The following is a 20432-nucleotide window of genomic DNA, read 5'->3' as shown; positions in this document are numbered from 1 at the left end:
AAAAAAAATTAAAATAATTTCTAGTCTAGTTTTAAGTTGGGTTTTGTGGAAGAACAGTGCCAATCACTGCTATACCCTACTAAAAATAATCATGCTTTTTGTTGATTGATCTGAATAAAGATCGTATTTCCATCCTTGTCATACCTTTAATGCACGGATTTTCTTTTCATTTATTGTATCTTTCAAAAATACCTTCATAATAACTTGAATTGCAATCACATAGCAAAGGATACAAAGGACATACTAGAATATCACATTTACCAAGAACAGTAAGATCCTGTTTCCATAAAATTGTCCAAGTGAGATGTAACAAAATCAGAAGTGCTTCCTCTTCAAGAATTAGTTTTGTTCCTCCATGCTAGAAATGAATGTTTAAGACACTGAAAACCAAACCATAATGCTGAATTTGGAGTGTTGCTTAGATTTGCAGTTCCACTGAATGATATATTAAGCACCTGTTTATAACAGGCCTCTTCTTGTCATTGCCATTCAAATGGAAAGTATACATCTCTGTAGATTACGACTATATTAACTAGGTTCTTTGCAACTACCTGCGTATTACACAATATTTATTTTCAACATCATAAATGACGATGACAAACTTCATCTAATGTTACATTTATTTCAACCTCTGTCCTGATTTCAGCTGGGATAGAGTAATTTTCCTCCTAGTAGTTGGTATACCACTGTGTTTTGGATTTAGCATGAGAATAATGGTGGTAACACACTTATGTTTTAGTTGTTGCTAAGTAGTGTTTACGCTAGTCAAGGACTTTTCAGCTTCCCGTGCTCTGCCAGGTGCACAAAAAGCTGGGAGGGAGCATAGCCAGGACAGCTAACCCAATGGGTCAATGGGGTATTCCATACCATATGATGTCATGCTCAGTATATAAAGCTGGAAGAAGGAGGAAGGGGGGGACATTTGGAGTGATGGCGTTTGTCTTCCCAACTCATCGTTACGCGTGATGGAGCCCTGCTTTCCTGGAGATGGCTGAACACCTGTCTGCCCCTGGGAAGTAGTGAATGAATTGCTTGGTTTGCTTTGCTTGCATGCGCAGCTTTTGCTTTCCCTATTAAACTGTCTTTATCTCAACCCACGAGTTTTCTCACTTCTACCCTTCTGATTCTCTCCCCCATCCCACTGGGGGCGGGGCGGGGGGGGAGTGAGCGGCTGTGTAGTGCTTAATTGCTGGCTGGGGTTAAACCACGTCAACCTCCTTTTGTGGGATCCTGAGGTATTATAAATAATCTTATTCTCCATAGCCTTAGAGATTTTTTTTTTCTTTTCATTAACTCCTTATTTCAGTTAATTTCTACCAGGCTACCAACACTGGACATCAAGATATTTCAACAAACAGTCCCAACCCAACACTGTTGGATCTGTGTCAGCCGCTACCTAGCTTGCATGGATCAAAGGATTTTATTGCATTGGTTAGGGGATCACTTTCTTTAGGTTCGATCTCAGCATTACTTTACAGAACTACTTAAAGAAATCAATGCCAATGGAGTGAACTCCCTAGAAAAACAAACAAGTAATTAAGTAGGGGGGATATTTCACTCTTCATATTGGTTCTGGACTTCTTCAGACAAATGTTAACGGGAAACATAGACAGTTGTAAAGTTGAGAAACAAAGATTCTTTTTGCTCAGATTTGCAAGAGAAAAGAATCAAGAACAGAAAATTCCCGCTACAGCTAATATATTTATACCGCTGAACAGAGAAAATTAAGAAATCCACCACAACTTCACTTCTAGTACCAAGATTTCCAAAATTATCCACACCATTCTAGCTGCTTTTCAAACACAGAAAGAATGAATTGATTAAAAAGCCCAGAACCTAACAATAAACTGTCATTATAGGGGGTATAGGAGAGGCAAAACTTCATGAACTTAAATGTCTAAGTGGTAAACTGGGCATGTTGCACTAACAATATCAATTTTTACTAGCATTTCTTGTTTCTCTACTATTATTGCTTCTGGTGCTCTTTAACAAAATCACAAGGAAGCAGTAGAAATTGATGAAATAATTTCTCTATGGAAAGTAGACTCAATTTTATTTTATTTCTAGACAACCATCCAAGCTTATTACAATATCTGCCTTCTAGTCGACATTATTTTCCTCTGGGTTAGTTTTCACATCTGATTATTTATTAGTATATAGAGAATACAGCGATGTGATTCTTCAACTCAGAATCATGTTCAGGACCTGCATCTTTTTGTAACTGCTCGTGTTCAGAGCTTACTGAGAATCTTTTCTAAGGCTTTTTAGCACATTGTGATTTTAATGGGGTTAGACATTCTACATTTCTAATTGTTAATATTTTGCATGATTTATCTCTGATCTGGCTACCTTGGCTGATCTCAATTCTATTCTGCCTTAGTGAGTTATTCAGCCACTTCTCAACATAACGTTGATGTCATCAATGAATACCTTCCAAGAATTGACCAAAATTACTCTGCTGTCCTCAATCTTACTTGTACTACAAGTAAATATAATGACATGTCTGAAAAGTAATTTTAGATGTCAATCATAAAGTCAAGTTTTTCATAAATGCACAGCCAAACCTTTAACTTCCATTTCTGCATTTAGTAGTTTGAAGAATAGATCTGATACAATGTTACTGAAGATAACAGAAGTTGAACACCAACTTCAGAACTTGTTTGATTGCTGAAATACAGAATTCCAAGAGAATAAAAACATATTCTAGAAATTGAAAGTTATAATTACTGGAAGGTTGCAATTATACGAAAGTTATAATTACTGGAGACACCTCTAAAACCATACTGATTTTAAAAATCACACCTGTAGGCCCACAAAATCCATAACCGAGACCAAAACATTCCAACCTGGTTGTTAGAAAATAACCAGACTTCTATTTACAGGAAAAAATCAAAACAGCTCATGATTTATTGGAAAAATAAGTCCAAAACATAAAATCAGCTTTATTTGCTGTTGGCTCAGTCTCTGCGTTCATGAACAAAATGTTATAATTAAAGCACTAAGCAGCTAAAAACAGCTGTGGCCACAATATTAAATCCAACTAAGGGCAGGAGCAAAAACAGAAAAAAAGGAGAAGAGATTGTGAAAAAGCAATTACCATTTTTGTTTTTTAAACAGGAAGATCTGACAGAGCAGAACACGAAATGTTTAAAAAACCCCACATATCTTTTAAGTAATAAAAAGGAACAAAAGCAACAACAAAATTCTTCCAAACTTGAAAGAGTACTCCAGCAACCAAATACTAGTATTAAAATATCAGCTTAAGACAAAATCAATAAACTCTTACAATCCATTTAAAAGAGTCAATTCAATACTGCTAAATTATTTTCTACCCATTCATTGTACTAGATTATTGTGGTGAGTGGAATGAAGAAAGAAGCTGCTACCCTGGAAGAAAATTCATTATATTACATTAGCATTTCTTGTTCTACTATACAATTTCTACCTTTGTTAACCTAACAGAAACTAGAAAGCAACAAAACAGAGATAGTGAGGAAAAGGGTAATCTGTTTAAACTGTTTTTGAGTGGTGGCTGATGGCAGGACCTTGCTGAAACACCCTAAAGAATCTCAGATCACCAGATTGTTGGAATGATTATTACTTGTATTATCCTAATGTTACAGAAACCAGAGATCTCGTCAAGCTGGACAGCATATGAATGAAGACAAGCAACTGCCCTGGAAATATTATTTCACCAGATCAATAATACAATTTCATGGTTGAATTCTGGCATTCTTGCATCAGTAAGAATGCATCTACACTCTGATGAGCAACTCTGCTGAAGCACTGCTAGTGAGGCCAGTACAGTTTAAGTGCAAATTTGAATGAAGCAGCCTGGTGGTTTTTTTTCTGCTACGACAATCCCCATCTAACTACAGCACGAGAAGTGCCTTCAGAACCCAGGAAACACACATAACTCTGTTTCAAAGCTCATAGCATGTGAGAACTCAGATCAGTATTTTCGACAACAGAGTTAGTTGATTCTCCCAAAACAGGTATTGGTATAGGACAACCAATAGTAGTATAGCTTTGTATAGGTAACACACTAGAGGTCCCAAAAAGACTTCAGGAGAGCATGATGGACCCAGCTTATTGCTTTCAGGAGCTTTTTTTGTTTACTGAAATGGGGAAGGAGAGTTAAAATGACAGAAAGCCAAACAAAGAGACGATATACTAGGAAGGTTAGAAGTTTCAATGGCTGAGAAAATTGAATGACCAGTTTGTCTTGCTGATGCAAACTGGAAGCCAGCGGTCTGATTAAAAGGTGGGATTTTAGTAATGGTTTCTGCAACTAAGTTGCATCATCTCCTATTTCATGTTTGTGATGCATATTTTGTTATACTGTGTGCACAGACGAAGTTAAACTGTTTCCACATAACCTACTAATTACCTTGTACTTAGCTGACAGCATATTCAAAACCTTAAGTGAAACAGGATCAGGAAAGTAAAACTAAACATGATAGCAAAATGGAAAAGAAACAGGAGTACAAGACAGACATATACATCAGAAAGTGGAAATGCAGCCAAAATGAAGAGGAAAAAAACCATAATTCTAACTGAAAAAAAGTGTAAGAAAAGAATTTAAGAATCCCTGTTGAACTAGAAGAGGAACAAAAGAATATCCGATCTAGAAACAGGTACTTTCTAAGAAGACAATTGAAGAAAGCATAGAAGATAAAGGAAATTATTTTTTAAATTATTTGATGATCTAAATGAGATTTTTCTTATCCTTAATAAATGCGACAAAAATAGTAGTGACATAGACAAATAACAGTAGATAGAGATGGTAATGTACTTAAGCAAAGCAAATCACTGGAATAAAATGGCATGTATATAACTATTTATGTATATCCTTAAGCTCCAGGAACTTAAGAATAAGTGTCTGAATCTGCAATAAACTTACAGACAAACACAATGGAGTATTACCACAAGTTCCTACTTGTGAAAAAAATAAAAGTTGCATGTGTCTTTTAAATAGGCATTTTTAATTGATCAATGAACCTTACTTCAAGACAGGAGTTTGTCATTTACAATTATAATAATGTAGATGAATCACGTTATGGAATAGCATCTCCTGAATAAGATTCCAGAAAAATATGTAATTGTCATTTAAGATGCAAAAAGATTTCAAAGCTTTTATATAGTATATGAAGGATACTTTTTTTTTTTACACTAGGAGATATGAAAGTGAGCTGATGTACCAAACATTATCTTGTAGAGCTGGGAATTGAAAATACAAGCCAGAACATGCCCTTCATTTATTTTATCATGCACTTTGGGAGGTACAAAATCCCTGAAAGGAAGACTTCATGAAATATGAGAAATGTAGAGCTAAACATGCAACAAAACTGTGAGCACAGATCAACTGCCTTCAGCATATTCCATGCAAAAGGTCTACTTGAGCTGAAACTAATAGAGCACTCAAGGACCAAAATGTGTTATGATAAAAGAGTAATGGAGTGCGGTTGAATATATCTGAAAATTGATAGTTAGAAAAGAAAAAAATAAGATTTGTAGAGTAATACTTAAGCATTACACAAAAGAAGTTCTAGTACATTCAGAAAAATTTGGCACTGGAAGGAAAACTGTAATCGTCCCATGTAAAGCAGAACATTTCTCTACCTCTTCTACTGAAGTTAATTCTACATTTTTTTCAAGCTGATACAGATCATTTAGGACAGTGATGCTTCAGGCTCAATATCAATGCAAACAGATTTTGTGGTAAGGGTCTGCATCTCCAGAAGGTCATCCAGAAACTGGAATGTGTTGAGTAAACAGAGTATTACTTGTAGTTCAGAAGTGTTTTTTCAGTTTTAAATCTAATCTACAGCTAATATTAGGAGAAACTTAGGCAACTAAAGATCTTTCTGTAACATTTTCATTTTAAAGATGCTAACAAATGCAAACAAGCAGATTTACAATGAATATGTTTGGGATTTTTGTTTTACTTACATATCTTTGTGATCCATCATATTCACACCTCTCAATTTTTCCCAAGCTGCCATCTGAAAAGTAAAGTTTCTCCGCCCTATGATCAATGGTAAGTCCATTTGGTGTCAGAATATCTGTACTAATGATAACCTGTGCATTTTTGCCTGAGAGGGTAGATCTCATGATGCTTGGGAGCTGCTCATTCCAGTTAGTCCAAAACATTAAGCTGTATTAAAATCAAAATAACAAACAAAACCATAAGATACATTTTATAATTTAATTCTCTATGAAATGAGCAACAGAAAACACATATGCCCTCAGAGACAATTATGAATGTCATCTATAAGAAATTGTGATAATCAATGGTGAATAAGAGAATGTGATAGCCAACATCCTATAAATTATAGCAGTTTCCTAGTTCATTAACTTGGATATGAGTACAGATTTTTTTTCTCTTCACAGGTCTGTTCAATTCTGATCATGTCTTTATACTAATATGCCATTACAATATAAACTTAATTCTGCTAATGCGTATATTAGTAATTTCTAACAGTGAAATTAACCTGCAGCGTTTCCTGCAGGAAAACGAACTGGTATGCAGAAGGTTGATAATGGCGAATCAAGTGACCTTAATATGCTCTACAGGAGGTACAATCGGCCCCTTGCTACTGTTAAACAATTATGGACAAAATGTTATGGAATGAGCTGTGGATGTAATTTATACACTGATCAGAACCTGCCCATCCTCTTAATCTCCATCAGTATTTAGCTGTTTTTTTTATGAAACTTAGATAAATCGTATTTTGTAATACAGCATAAACTCTTAATCTGCATAAACTGTACGTAAAGTCACACATGGAAATAACCTCCTTGACTACCCATGCAACGTTGTATGTTCAGCTATCACAAATTAAAAATAGAACATAATAAGGCGGAAATGTAGCCTAGCCTCCCCAAAGTGGAGACAGTTAGAAGAAGCAGAAAAAGCAGGTTGCCTTTCTTCCAGAATTAACAGAGAAGATTAAAGTAACTCAAATTTGTAAGACACTTATTAGCAAGAGGCTGAAGTAGAAATATAAACCCTCCTATTATCTTACTAGGAAACTTCTTGAGAGTGGCAGGAAGGGAACTGAACTGGGCTTCTTTCCAGGATGTTGTCCACAAGCACCATAAATGTATATCTCTTGTTATATAAATCTATACAACACTGATCTTTGTGATAAACACATAGGCCTATCAATTTGCCACAAAAGAAACTCGGATTCCTTTTTGTAAATGCTTAAATTAATTTTGTTTTTATCTAAGCAATGAGAATAACATGTCTGACAAAAGAAATTAGTAAATTTCTCTTGATAATTTGCACTTAACTCACTTTTCTTAAAACCAGCTTCAATTTTTTAACATTCCATGAAAATGTAATGATTATTTGATCTGAAACAAAAACATATAAAATGTTGTATCTTAATTCTGCAATTGCTTTAAAAAAATTAATACTAACACTTGTCTCCTAAACCAAGAAATCTATTTAACCTTCATAGGGTTCAGCTGTATTAGTTGACTGTGAAATAAAGAAGTGCTGCTGTATCCTTGACATTAGGCAAAAATTAAAATCTCGTAAGAAAGATATAATACATACTTTTGACATTCGTCTAGAGCTAACACGTGCGGATGATCATCTTCAGACATTGTTATTACTGCTTCCCGGTTGAAAGCTCCTTGACGTCTCTGGTCAACAGTGTGTCTTGTGATTGAGGATGTGGTTGAACTGGTCCAATAGAGAGTGTCCCAGGCTCTATGATAAGCAAGTCCCTCCACTGACCCAACATCTGGAAGAAACGGTTACAAACAGAGCAAATAAAACTCCTTCTAACAAGACGTTTGTTTTTCTTTTTCCTCAAAGTTGATCCTGCAGAATCACAGAGTTCAGCTATTTCAGTCTACTGACTCTGTCAATTCTTTTATCATTTCACCTGTCCATTTTTTTAATTGGAATCAAAGTCTTATTATTTTTTCATACATTTAAATTAAAAAAACACAGAGAGCAAGATCACTATGAATATCCCTGTACTATATTTGTCAATTCTAACACTCATTAAATTAATATTTTTACTACAGTGTCCCCAGATAATACATTAGAAATAATAAGCATTTATTCAAGACAGCAATAATTTAGTCACAACTTCAAACACCATTTAAGCCAAGTTCTTGGGCATGTTTTCACTAATTACTTGTATTATTTAGCATTATTTTTCTATGTATTTTCTAACACAGATACACATTACATTAATAGGGATCAAAGTGTCCTCTTGTTATTAACTGTAGAGGTGTTTTTTAAACACCTGAAAAATACTGAAAAAAGACCAACTCTGAAGGTCTCAGCATGAATACATAATTTTAATAAGCCTTTTTTTCTCTTTCATTCTACATAAAAAACTGGGAGCTAGAAACAAAAGCAAATATCAATGAGCAGCTAAAGCATATATTTAACATCCAGAAAAGATAAATTATATCTGATTCCTATATATAAAAGTGACAGACTGTGAGAAATAGGAGTAATTATTTCCTACCATTATTTTTGAATTACTACAAAAATGTACGTTGATTACTTCACTTATTATTTTGTTAGAAACAAATAATTTTAGACCAGAAGGTTCATGCAGCTTATTAATGAGCTATAGAAGGCAAAAATCTAGAAATATAATAAGGATTACATTATGCTGGTTATTACAATTCACATTCAGTTTGCTGGAAGATGTAATTTTTACCATGCAATTCATACACACAGAACAGAAAGTCCCAAAATAAGTTTGATCACACTGGAAGTGCTAACACTAAATCAAAACTATGAGGCAAATAAATCAAAACTATGAGACAAATAATTATTTATCAGTTTTTTTATCTTTCTCTTTCTAAAGCGTTTGGAGATCCTCTGACTATATTTTCATGACATATCTGTAGAGAAGCCTTGGTGACTTGTCTTGGAAGAAGAATAGAAAAAACAAATTAGGTGACACTCCTTAAATGGAGGTGAATATATGTAAAATGGGTTTTCCTATTTATGAAGAAGAATTTATGAAAAAAAGATATATTCTCATATATATACTCTTGTAAGCTCACTTACAAGTAACTCAAAAAAGTGACTGTATTTAACTTTTAAGATGACATTGAAGGCAACTTGAAAATTACAAAAAATTCTTCTGACCATTGCAAAGATGACCATTTACATAAGAATTCTGGTTTTCAAAAAGATGAATGTGTTACAAGTATTCTTTCTTTAAATGCAATATTTAGTCGCCTTATTGATTTATTTTTTAATTTTTAGCATCAAAAACATATCGAGATATAGTGAAGGTTTTATTTTTTGTTTCAGGAATCACCAACTGAAATCAAAGATAAACAGTTCTTTCAAACATCATGACAGAGATATGCAAACACCTACTGAAGTATTTTAAAACCAGTTAGAACATGTCTGAATGCAGGGTCATTATCAACTATGGTTTATGCAGTTTCTGAGCATGTCTGTCATACTATGAACTGAGAAAGTCAGTTGCTTCATTCTTGGGTCTTGCACCCCTGAGCACCCACACCGCATGCATGTTACTTTACACCAGGGCAACCTTCTGGAACAAAACAACTAACTCCTTCTGAGATGTAACCCACGTTATTCTTCTGGCAAAAATTTGCTACTTGTTTTAAAAAAATGCTCTTTTGGGAGTATAAACAAGACCACATCAGATTTCGTTCCTTTTGCCTACAGAGACCTCCCAACCACTAAAATCTCTACACCTCAAACACACCTTAACTTTCTCACACCATGCTTCAGGATGCGCAAAAAATATCCTTGATCATAACATCAAAATATCACTCTTAGGACTGACACACAGCCAGCGCACAATTTTAGGCAGCATGAGCCAGAAGAAATCATAAAAATAATGGTAATATCTCAGAGCCAGAGAAAAACAACATAGGATTCGAAGGAAACCTGGACTGCCCAAATCATCCTAGAGGCACCAGACCAAGCACTGCATACATGAACCACTCTGCTCCCTGGTCTGGGCCCAGGGATCACTCCCAGGGGCAGAAATCTGTACAGTTTAGATACAGGCTCTGATATACTTCTTCGTCACTTCTTGCAAATCTTCCACTAACTGTGAAATTAAAAGAAAACTTAGTAAGTGTGATAAATATTGAAATAAAGAGCCAGGAATACAATTCTAACTTAATCTACTAATTTCCATTAAAATTATATGCTGAATTCCAATTTACCACTACTTACAATTCTCTAAACTAAAAACAACACTCTTAGATATAATTTGGACAACGCTCTTAGATATATGGTTCAACTCTTAGGTTTCTCTGTGTGGAGTCAGAAGTTGGTCTCGATGATCCTTGTGGGTCCCTTCCAACTCGGGATGTTCTATGATTCTATTAAAAAATGACAGAAGTTGTATTGACAATTTCTGGCCAATTCTGCACTTTGTTTGTAATGAACAAACCATCAGAGTACTTATTGCATTATTTTTACCTTTCATATCTGTGAACGTTGAGTGTTTCCTCATCTTTATTGTGGAAGTTTTTAGAAAAATGAAATTAAGTCTTTGTCTTGTGGTTAAAGACATAGCCCTTAAGAGATGAGGATTTAACTAAAATTTGCTGCAAATCATGCTCTTCATTTGAAAGATGACTATCAGAAAAAAAAATTCATTTCCCTCATGTAACTTCTTGAATTTCTATCAACTTTAGCTTTGTTTCTTGTCTAAATCTGTCAAGCAATTTGAAAGCAAACTGTTTATACAATATAGCCTAAAACTCTTCTGTAGTAGACAAAACATAATGATGTTGTTCCTGCCACAGCTAGATGTGATGAACTAGAACACAACTAGAATGATGAAAGTGCTCTTCAAATACAAGATGTATAGGTTTACTTATAATTTCTATGCTTAAGAGACAAACTCCATTTTTCTGCAGGAATTAGAAAGTACAGCTTCACATTCTTAAACTGGATCAACATATCATACTGCAACTCCGTATCAAGAGTTCTGTAAATGGTGACAGAAGGTGGTTTAATTCAACATTACTATTTATAACATGGTAATTTCTAAATTTTTAGAAAACAGAGTCATGGAAAGTTCTGCCATATATGGAGACAAGCAAACATCTAGCATTTGAAGGATACACTCATCTTCCTCTTGTTTAATATCTTCCTCTTGTAAAATATCTAAAACGTGCAGTTTTGAAAAACCTTGCCGTTTTGAAAAACCTTGCCATATATACATATGTTCTGAGTGGAGCAGAACTAAACCAAAGCAATCAATAAAACATTTTATTTAAGAGAACAGCAGCAACAACTTTAAAAGAAAATAAAGGAGCTAACATAAAAAAAAAACAACCAAGAAATCTCTATCTTAATGGGAATTTCAAAGATTAAGACTGTGATTGAAAAGAAAAAAAAAAAAAAGCAAATCTGAAAATAGCCCAGCAACAAAATCAGGCTGTGAAAGCTGCCTGAAGTCAAATACCTGATATCCAATTAAGGAAATGTTCTATCATAAATAAAACTTTGGGAACTGCTTGACGTATATATGCTTTTTAAAGAAGAAGAGAGGGCTCCTTATTAGATGATCACATCTTCGAGCAAATTAATTCTGAAACTATCAAAAGGTTCAGGTGACAAGCCTGTGGATGATAACGGTTTCATAAACACCACAAACACAAAAATTCAGAGTAAAAAACCATGCTTTTCTTTAAAAAAAAAAAACAAAAAACCCAAACAAAAACATTCAGAGGAATTAAACTGCCAAGAAAAAAACACTAATTGAATTAAAAACTGTCTGCCACAAACACATACCAAGTACATTTGCTTAGCTCCACCAAAAGTATAAATTCTGAAGGATTTATACCAAGCACTCTCTTTTATTTGCCAATAAACTTTTACTTTTATCATGTTCCTTACTTATGGAATTGAGAACTCCACCAACACAGAAGAGAATCATTTAATACTTTTAGAAATCTGTAAGATAGGTGGTTTTAAAGTCAATGGCATAAGACCTAGAGAGTAGGTGCTAAAGCGATCCAAGATTTAGATAAATTCTTACAATGGAAAATACAACTAACTTTGTTCTTATTAGCATGTAGTATGGAGCTGGATGAAGTACCATCAGTACACTACTCAGGCAAATCTTCAGTATAATAAGTTATCAGTGCTAATACAATATTTTTTGTTAGTTTATATTGTTTCTAGGTTAAAATAAACTTTTTGTTTTAGAGGTTAGTCAAGAATCCCAAAATTCATATAGATCCTTTTATCAATGATAAAGCAGGTGCTAACTGAGGACAGAAATGGACCTAGAAATGGTCCTCTGGCCACTTCCAGGTGGTTCCTTAAAACGAAAACCTTCTAGCAATTTCATATTGCCAAAGACAGGACACTGGAGAAAATTCCAAAGCAACTGCATTCTAGTATTATATCATTACCAGTTTGCATTGATATTATTTTATATTTACTTATTTCACCCTTCCCTAAGAAATATTCTACAACACTTCTTTTTTTTTTAATTTATCATTAAATTCAGTTTAAAATCAGTAAATTCAAAACATATCAGAAATATGTAGTCATCCTATCTGGTGCTACAGTTGGGGGATTCAGTCCCAAAATCTACTAACAGGATGAAAATTAGCAATTTGCTTACTCTCAGCTTCATATTTTCACAGCATCATATAATATTCTGAATTAGTAAAGCATAAAGAAACTGGAAATGAAAAGAAACACATTTGTTTCACTGACATATTGAATTAAAACACTGATGGCATTAGATGCCTACAGCACTGATTAAATTTATTCTAGCCATGAAGCAAGAGTTTATGATTTTCACATGAATAGCACACTTAAATGAAAGGAACATTAATACAATATGATATTAATATACAAATACTCACATTATTCACCTGACACTGACATTCTGAATTAAATCAGTAATGGGGTGTATAACTGATTAAATATCTACACAAGAGAATGCAACAGCTTATGATTTACAAAGGCAATGGTAGAGTGATCACATCATTACGTTGCCAAATGCTATCTATCACTTTTACTGAACTTAACGAAGATGGATTGCATCCCACAGATGAGATGCAGCCTATAAATATTGTCATGCTGATCTTCATCTGACTTTCCCAGGGAACAGACAAGCAACAAATCAATAACTGAAGAACTCAGATTAGAGCGCCCTCATTATTGCAAACACAAAATAAAAATACTGAAGGATATAAAGTTTAAATTATCCAATAGTTGTTGCCACTGACTTCTGGTAATGTATATACTATTTCTCAATTTCCTAGATTTTTATCTCCTACTTTTAAAATTCTCTAGAAAGTTTACAGTCAAAACTTTTCCAGTTGCATCAGTTCAACCACCTTTTTCCTTTAATTTCATATTCTTTCCAACTCCTTTTCTTTAAGTTGTAAAGCAAGAACAACCGTCAACATCATATTTTTTTTAATATTGAAAAGCCATCAGAGTAATAAAATTGAGCATAAACAGCACTTTGATAACAGAACTTTGGAGAAGGCTTTAATGTTCAAGTACTTAACCTTAAACACCTGCTTGATCTTTACTCATTCTCTGAATTGGCTTTCACAATTTACCTTTCAGGATACAGCCTGTCAATTGTAATACTAGACTGGTCACAGGAGATGATACTGCTTTCTGTCAATCTGTTTCTGTAAGTTTATGGTGATAGATAACAGGTAGTCACCACTTGATCTGAGGTGAAAAGAATGTCTCACAATGCCAATAAAGTACCTGAAGAAAAGGGTTTTTAGTTCACGTATCTAACTGGCTGCACAATTAGAATTTTAAATAATTGTTTACCATTCTACTTTGCTCTTCAAGTAGCCATAAAGCAGGAAGTGTTTCTGCTAAACAAAAATTCTAAGACAATAATAAATTATAATAAAAAAAAGCAAGATGAGTTCCATTCGTCTCAAAAATTAGAGGGTGATTTAATTTCTCAGTTGCTTTTGTCAGTCACATGTAAAACAAGGCCATCATATATTCTAATTAACAGAAATATTAAATATCAAATATGGCATAAATAACTCTGAACTGTAATAACCAATTATTTCATTGTCCTATTTTGCCTAAGAATATTATTTTATTTTACAGTACATGTAAAGTTTGCTAAATTTATACCATAAATCAGCAAATATCTGTATCATTTTTCTGTATCTCCAAAACATAAAACCATGCTATATGCTATTACACATTAAAGATTATTAAATGTAATAAGATAGTATAAACAAAGGCTTTGGGTTCTTCAAGGCAACAACTAGGTTAAGTTCAATACACCATAAACATCTCCATGGATGCAACCTTATTATTCCTTCAAACTTGCTGTGGTAGCCAGTACTGGAAAGAATGAACGTTTGATGGGAAAAATCTAAAGGGCAGTAAAATAATTTTAGAATCTAGAAAAAAACCACGCCTTTGTTTTTGTAGAAAGTATAATACTGAAATCTCACATCTTCAAAAATGTTTGGTGTCTTCCTAATGACAATTAAAAATTCAGTCTAAGTGCAAATAAAAATAAAAATACAAATACTGGATAATTGCTCAAGAAACACTTCTTATACATTCAGCAAAAAGAAACTACCAGGTAAATATCTTTCTGGATTGCTTTAGTCTATGTCAATGAAGATATATAAAATATTGTATGTAATTACTGTATCTGTGAAATAAGTACAATGTGAAAGACAGGCAGATGCCTAAGTAGCAGGATATTTATAGTCCACCGGTGAACTTATGAAAGTCTATACACAATACCTGATGAGACTATTCAGAGTAGGAAACACCAAAATTTAGCATGAAAAAGACCATGACCCTAACCTGCAATTGATGACTTTAATCATACTTATATGAACTAACCAACCAACTGAACGGTATATGATACATGGATGATATTTCTGTGCAATGAAGTGCATTAGATATTGATTCAATGTACTTGTGGTACAACACTGATAAAGCCCAGTTTGGAGCTAGACAAGGCATGTCTGCACCTTTTGGCAAAGCTGGACCTTCGAGAGCAGGTGACCTATCAACACTTGGTGAACATCTGCATGCTCACTAATACGAGGTTATAACTTACAGATTGCAGATGATGTAAATAGGGCAGAGATACCAGAAGGAAAAGCTGATCCTGAAAGGATCAATCAGCAAGTTGTACAGTGTTTCTGGAACATTTTGTTTGGTTGGTTTTAATTGCATTAAGGAGACTGACAGAAATATGTTATTCTTATTGTAAGGCAAACATTTTCAGTTATTCAGGCACAGCTCTGTAAAAGTTCTATGCCAACAAATACATAATTAATAGCAGCATTTCACATTTTAGACTATTTGATTGGGTTTTTTGTCCCCTATCAGCATTGGTGGTTTTTCTACATTTCACTATATAGTTTAGCTTGCTTCTGGATCAAATAGATGAGCTCAGAAACTCACAAGGAGAGAATAGAAACAACGCTACTAACTTTTTGGTCATTTTTACCTGAATATACATGGAACAAGTAATCAACTCTAAAATGCGGAAAAAAGTGACTTTGAAAACAGTAAGCTTGATCCAGAACTATGCTTATGTATGCATAAATGCTGGGTTTCTTTTTGGCGCCTAGTTAAAAGCATTTGAAAAACACACTAGTCAAGCCACAGTACAAGCCACAGTAGATAGGATCATCATAATTTGCCATGATAATCAGCTTTTAAAAAATCAAGCCTGGTTTATGTTACTAAGTACAACAATTATGTATTTAATTCTATGTCTACATTCTTGTGGACCATAATATTTCTTTAAAGAATGATTTAGCCCTTTTATCATGAGGGAAAAAATAACCAACAACTTTTTATGAGGAAATCGATATCCACCTCCAATTACTTTTTTTCCCAACAATGGATACAGCCCTTCCAAAGTTGTTCCCTGACAGCTCACTGAAGAAAACCACATCAACAGAAATGTAAACCTGCAATATTCTGTCCTCTATTATCCTAGATATAACTTACTCCTTGATTAGATTTAGGGACTGTCTTGGGGTCAATGGGGAATAATGTAACAAAAGAATAGTGGTACATCATATATTTAAGGAAATATAGGGAACTCAAATTAGAAAAACAATAGTATTTTGTATAACTGTAAACTGTATTCAGTATAATTCAATATAGCATTAATAGTTAACAAGTGTTATAATATCATAAGTTCAAATTAGTTAAAAGTGAAAGAGGCTTTAAAAGCAGAAAGACTTTTAGAATGGAAAGCTAACATAGAGATGGAAGGTTTATTAAGTTTTTAAAAAAAATCTCAACAATTGTCATGGAAGAAATTTTTTTCCTAATTACAAGAGCCCACATTACCTTTTTATGCTTTACATGTAGACTCTCAAAAAAAAGTTACTGCTCAGACTTACCACCCTTAAATCAATAAAAATTATCCTCACCATTAGAGTGCCTACACTAAGACTAAATATGTCTTCTAATAAACACATGTAATCACACATTTTTCTTTTTGTTGTTGAAATAAAACCAAACAGTATAGAGATATTGGAAACATTAATGGCAGAATAGCCTAATAACCTATTAAATATTTGCTGGATCACATTGCTCTTTAGAATAAAACAAAGGAGAAATGTCAAGAGATGTTCCTCTGTATAGCTTTTTCCTGACAATTCACCAAATACAGTTTTGCATTTTATGCAACTAAGCCACAGCTGCTGATGTAAAAATTTACATCAGCAAATATTTACATCAATAAAATTTAAGGGCAACGTAGAAAGTTGATGCAGTCACAAACAATATTATTTCTTCATGAATAATCTCAAGTTTAATAGGCAGAAGCACTTTCCCTGAATACTGAGATTGGGAATGCTTGGGACATACTGAACTGGAAGATCAGTATATGTCAGCTCCTGTCATGGATACATTTCAGTTTCAAATCAGCAACAGCTAAACAAAGCATGAAATGTGCAGAAATACATATTTCTAGAATAACAACTGCTTAATATAAAGTTAGTAAACTTCATCCAGCTATAGTAACAGTTATTTACTGAACAGCTCAAACTTTACCCATTAATCATAATATGCAGCCACATCCAGAAACAAAATATAGTGATAAATCAGACACTCTGATTTTCACTCACAGGGCAGCAGTTGTAATAATAAATTTTAGTTTTTACTACTTAAATGTCCTAGACTTAACAAGAGCCTCTCACTTTCCCTCCTTTAAAAAGTGAAAATCACTGGACCTATATTCAACATATACAATTATAATGAATCCAATTCATTTATTAAATGAAAAGCAACAATACTAAAGTATTTATTTTTAACAGATTAAAAATTTCTTTCCTGGAGCAGAAAGCTCCAAAACTAAAGGGACCTCATACAATGTACCAACCTTAATGCTCTGTAAGAAAAATGGAAACATAAATGCCTTTTTGACAGTTAAATTGGACCCATTTAGTTAGAAAGAATAGTAGCACATATTGGAACACCTTTAAAAGATTCAAACTGTAAAAAGCCTTACAATACATCACAGGATCTGACACTTTATGTTAGAAGTGAAAAGATTTTTGCCTTCTGTAGACACTAGCACCTAAAGTTCAAAACAGAAAAAGTGTTTTTTCACATAACACTTCCTTTTGTGCCATGAAAGACATTACACTGGCAAAATGTCTCAGTGCCATTGTTTACAGAGTTAGGAAAAAGCCCCAGCTCGTTGAGGGTATCTAATTTTAATACTTTTTCCTCTTTCTCATTTGCTTTCTTTTGCCTTTCCTCCCTCTTTTTTTTTCTCCTCTCTCTTCTTTAGTTTCTAACTTCTTCATTGCTCTGCTTTCTAGTAGTACCACTACATTAAACCTACTTGAACGCTGCACTGTTTTTGTACAGATATACTGAGGCAGGCTTTGGTGAATGAACATATTACCTCAAACTTCTACCTATGATAAAAAAAAGAGACTGCACTATTAGCTTAGAAACTGAGACTTGGTTTAAAAAAAAGAGGCTTCCTTGCATAAACATAAGCTTTCAAACAAGTTAGGAAAACCAAAAGCAGTCTCCAGAAATGCTACGAGGCAGCTTCTTGTTTCCCACTGCAAATTAGTCATCAACTAGCATGTCATCCACTGTCTAAGCTAATGGTAATTTGCATTTTTACTGGGATGGAAGATAGCTCACACAGATGGTTTATCAGAGAGATGTTTAAGATGGTCTTCTCTCTGTTCTCTGTTGACAGGAATTTTAGACTTTCAGAGCTGCTGATCCACAATGTCATGTTCACCAGGGAAAGAAGAAGGAAAACAGACACTCCTCTGGCACTCTGCTTTTAGGCAGGCAGAGTTCAAGGATGTCGAAGTAAAGAAGAGAATTTTAGCAGATGGTTTGCAAATTAGGGCTGAATCTTGGATATTATAGAAGAAAAAAAACATACGTTTATCCCATCCAATATAATGTATTTTTTGCTTAATGGGTCAATCCACAGTGGTAATCATCTTATGCGTAATAGGAAACAAAAGGTTTAGCATACCGGTCTTCATGATTTTAATTTAATTAAGACTCCCATTTGTTGTTTGCTCCCTTAAAACCACAATGAATCTACTTTGTGAATAATATACTATCTTTCACTGACTTTCTCTGGGTCAAACTGAGACCTCTAATTCCATGTAGAAGAAATCTCTATTCAGATCATCACATCATTAAAAATAAAGTCAACTTGCCGTTTATCAGTTGACAAAACAAACGACAGTTAATGGGAGATGTGGAATGAGAGGAAGTAAACAGATAATATTAAAAAATCTCATATATCAAATAGATGCTTGCTTCTGTTGAAACATTTTCATTTTCAGTTGTTTCAATCTACTTTTAAATTACTTGCAGATGGAAGATAGGTCTATTTAGATCTATAAAGATTTAAAATACTTCATATATGTTTATCAGAGTGCCTTTGAAATGGCTTCCAGTTTGAATACTACAGGAACTGGTTCAGAAGTTTGAAATAATAGTGTTATTCTGTCTAGAAGTGATTAATGACAAAGAAAATAAGAGTAAAATTCTCCCTTGGGCCCTCTCTGAGAGGAGAATAGACCCTATTGTTCCAGACAAACAGATAACCTGTAGCAATTTTGAACAAGTCAGATTTCCAAATACCTCCTTACATAACTCTTTGCCTTTAACTGCTACTGATTTCTGTTCCTTCTTTCTGTGTGCTGCTCCGTTACCTCATTTTAACCTAGGTTTTCAGTAACAAATTCTCCCAGAGAGACTGGCAACAGTTAGAAGGTCTACTTCTAGTAGGGCTGAACAGAAATTGTAAATATTATTCGGAGATGGCCACCCCAATATATTGATTTAAACTCAGTGTCACTTCCATGTAAGTTTGTTATCTTTTCTACCTCCTTTTGTATTTAATGCCTTCTTTCAATTTCCTACAAAGCCTACAGTCCATCGAGAGCTAAAATTAAATGCAAATCAACTTCCAAAGTGTATGTAATCTCTCTGGATCTTGTCTAGAATACCGAGTTAGGATTTGATTTGTCGAGGCACTGGTTCTACAATCTAAAGCTCCAGAAAGCTTATGTGAAATAAAAAAATACTCCTTTTTGCAGAGTGAATCCTGCATGATTCCTTAAACTGGAAGAGCAGAGAAAGTATATATACAGTATGAATTTTCCAAATATAATCCCTGTGACTGTGTTTTGTTTTCCAGAGGACTACCATGGACAATGAAAAATGTCATCAAGGTTCTCAAACATTTTGCCTTAACAGGTTCATGAAGCTTTTACAACACAACAGGTTACAAAAGTACGCATATGCATAGCTAGTTTAGGTTAAAGGTTAGAAGCAGAAGCAGTCTAACCTGTGTAAAATAAACTGCAAGGCTGACTTTTACAACTAAAAAGTAGAAAGATAAAAAGAAATTAGTGAATGGGTGGGACCACACAGTAAGTACCTACTCATTCCTTCACAGCCTGATACTTCTCAAAATGGGTACTTAAAGCAAGAAAGACCATAAAATATAACCTCCTACACTCTTTTTGGAAGAAAAGACTGAGATCAAAACCACATTATACAGATGGTAGTCATGTCACAACATATTCAAAATAGGTATTGTTGCATTGATAAGTTAATTTTAAAAATGTCTGTAGACTGGATTAAACTGTACATGATGCTATAACAATAAAATCATGAATGATACTGAATGGTTAGATAATTCATCACCCAAAAGAATATTTGTGGGAAAACACAGCCAAGAACAAGGTAAATTTAAAAAAATTGGCAATCAAGAAAGACTAACCTCATAAAGTTACTTATAAAAATACGAAAGAAAAAGTCCTACTAACTGACCAGAGGAAATAATGCTCATTTCATCAGTAGAGTTGAGATAAGAAAGAATCCACTCCAAAAACCTACGCTGCACAAAAAATAAAGGTGTTAGGGTATGTCATACTACGCACATGCTACACTG

General features: G+C 33.8%; 1 protein-coding gene across 1 annotated transcript in view; it reads right to left on the bottom strand.

Moving 5' to 3' along the window:
- The window catches only part of LOC104083285 (low-density lipoprotein receptor-related protein 1B-like), a gene marked incomplete at both ends in the record, with an annotated part of 48781 nt that overhangs the window by 15067 nt on the left and 13282 nt on the right, over positions 1 to 20432 (bottom strand). The window contains 2 exons of the mRNA XM_009586709.1: positions 5953 to 6157; positions 7568 to 7757. Coding sequence (XP_009585004.1) covers positions 5953 to 6157; positions 7568 to 7757 — 395 coding nt within the window. The remainder of the gene's footprint in view (positions 1 to 5952; positions 6158 to 7567; positions 7758 to 20432) is intronic.

The sequence above is a fragment of the Fulmarus glacialis genome, unplaced genomic scaffold (genome assembly GCF_000690835.1).
Source record: "Fulmarus glacialis isolate BGI_N327 unplaced genomic scaffold, ASM69083v1 scaffold33761, whole genome shotgun sequence".
Taxonomy (NCBI): Eukaryota; Metazoa; Chordata; class Aves; order Procellariiformes; family Procellariidae; genus Fulmarus; species Fulmarus glacialis.
This window is presented reverse-complemented; position numbering and strand designations above follow the sequence as displayed.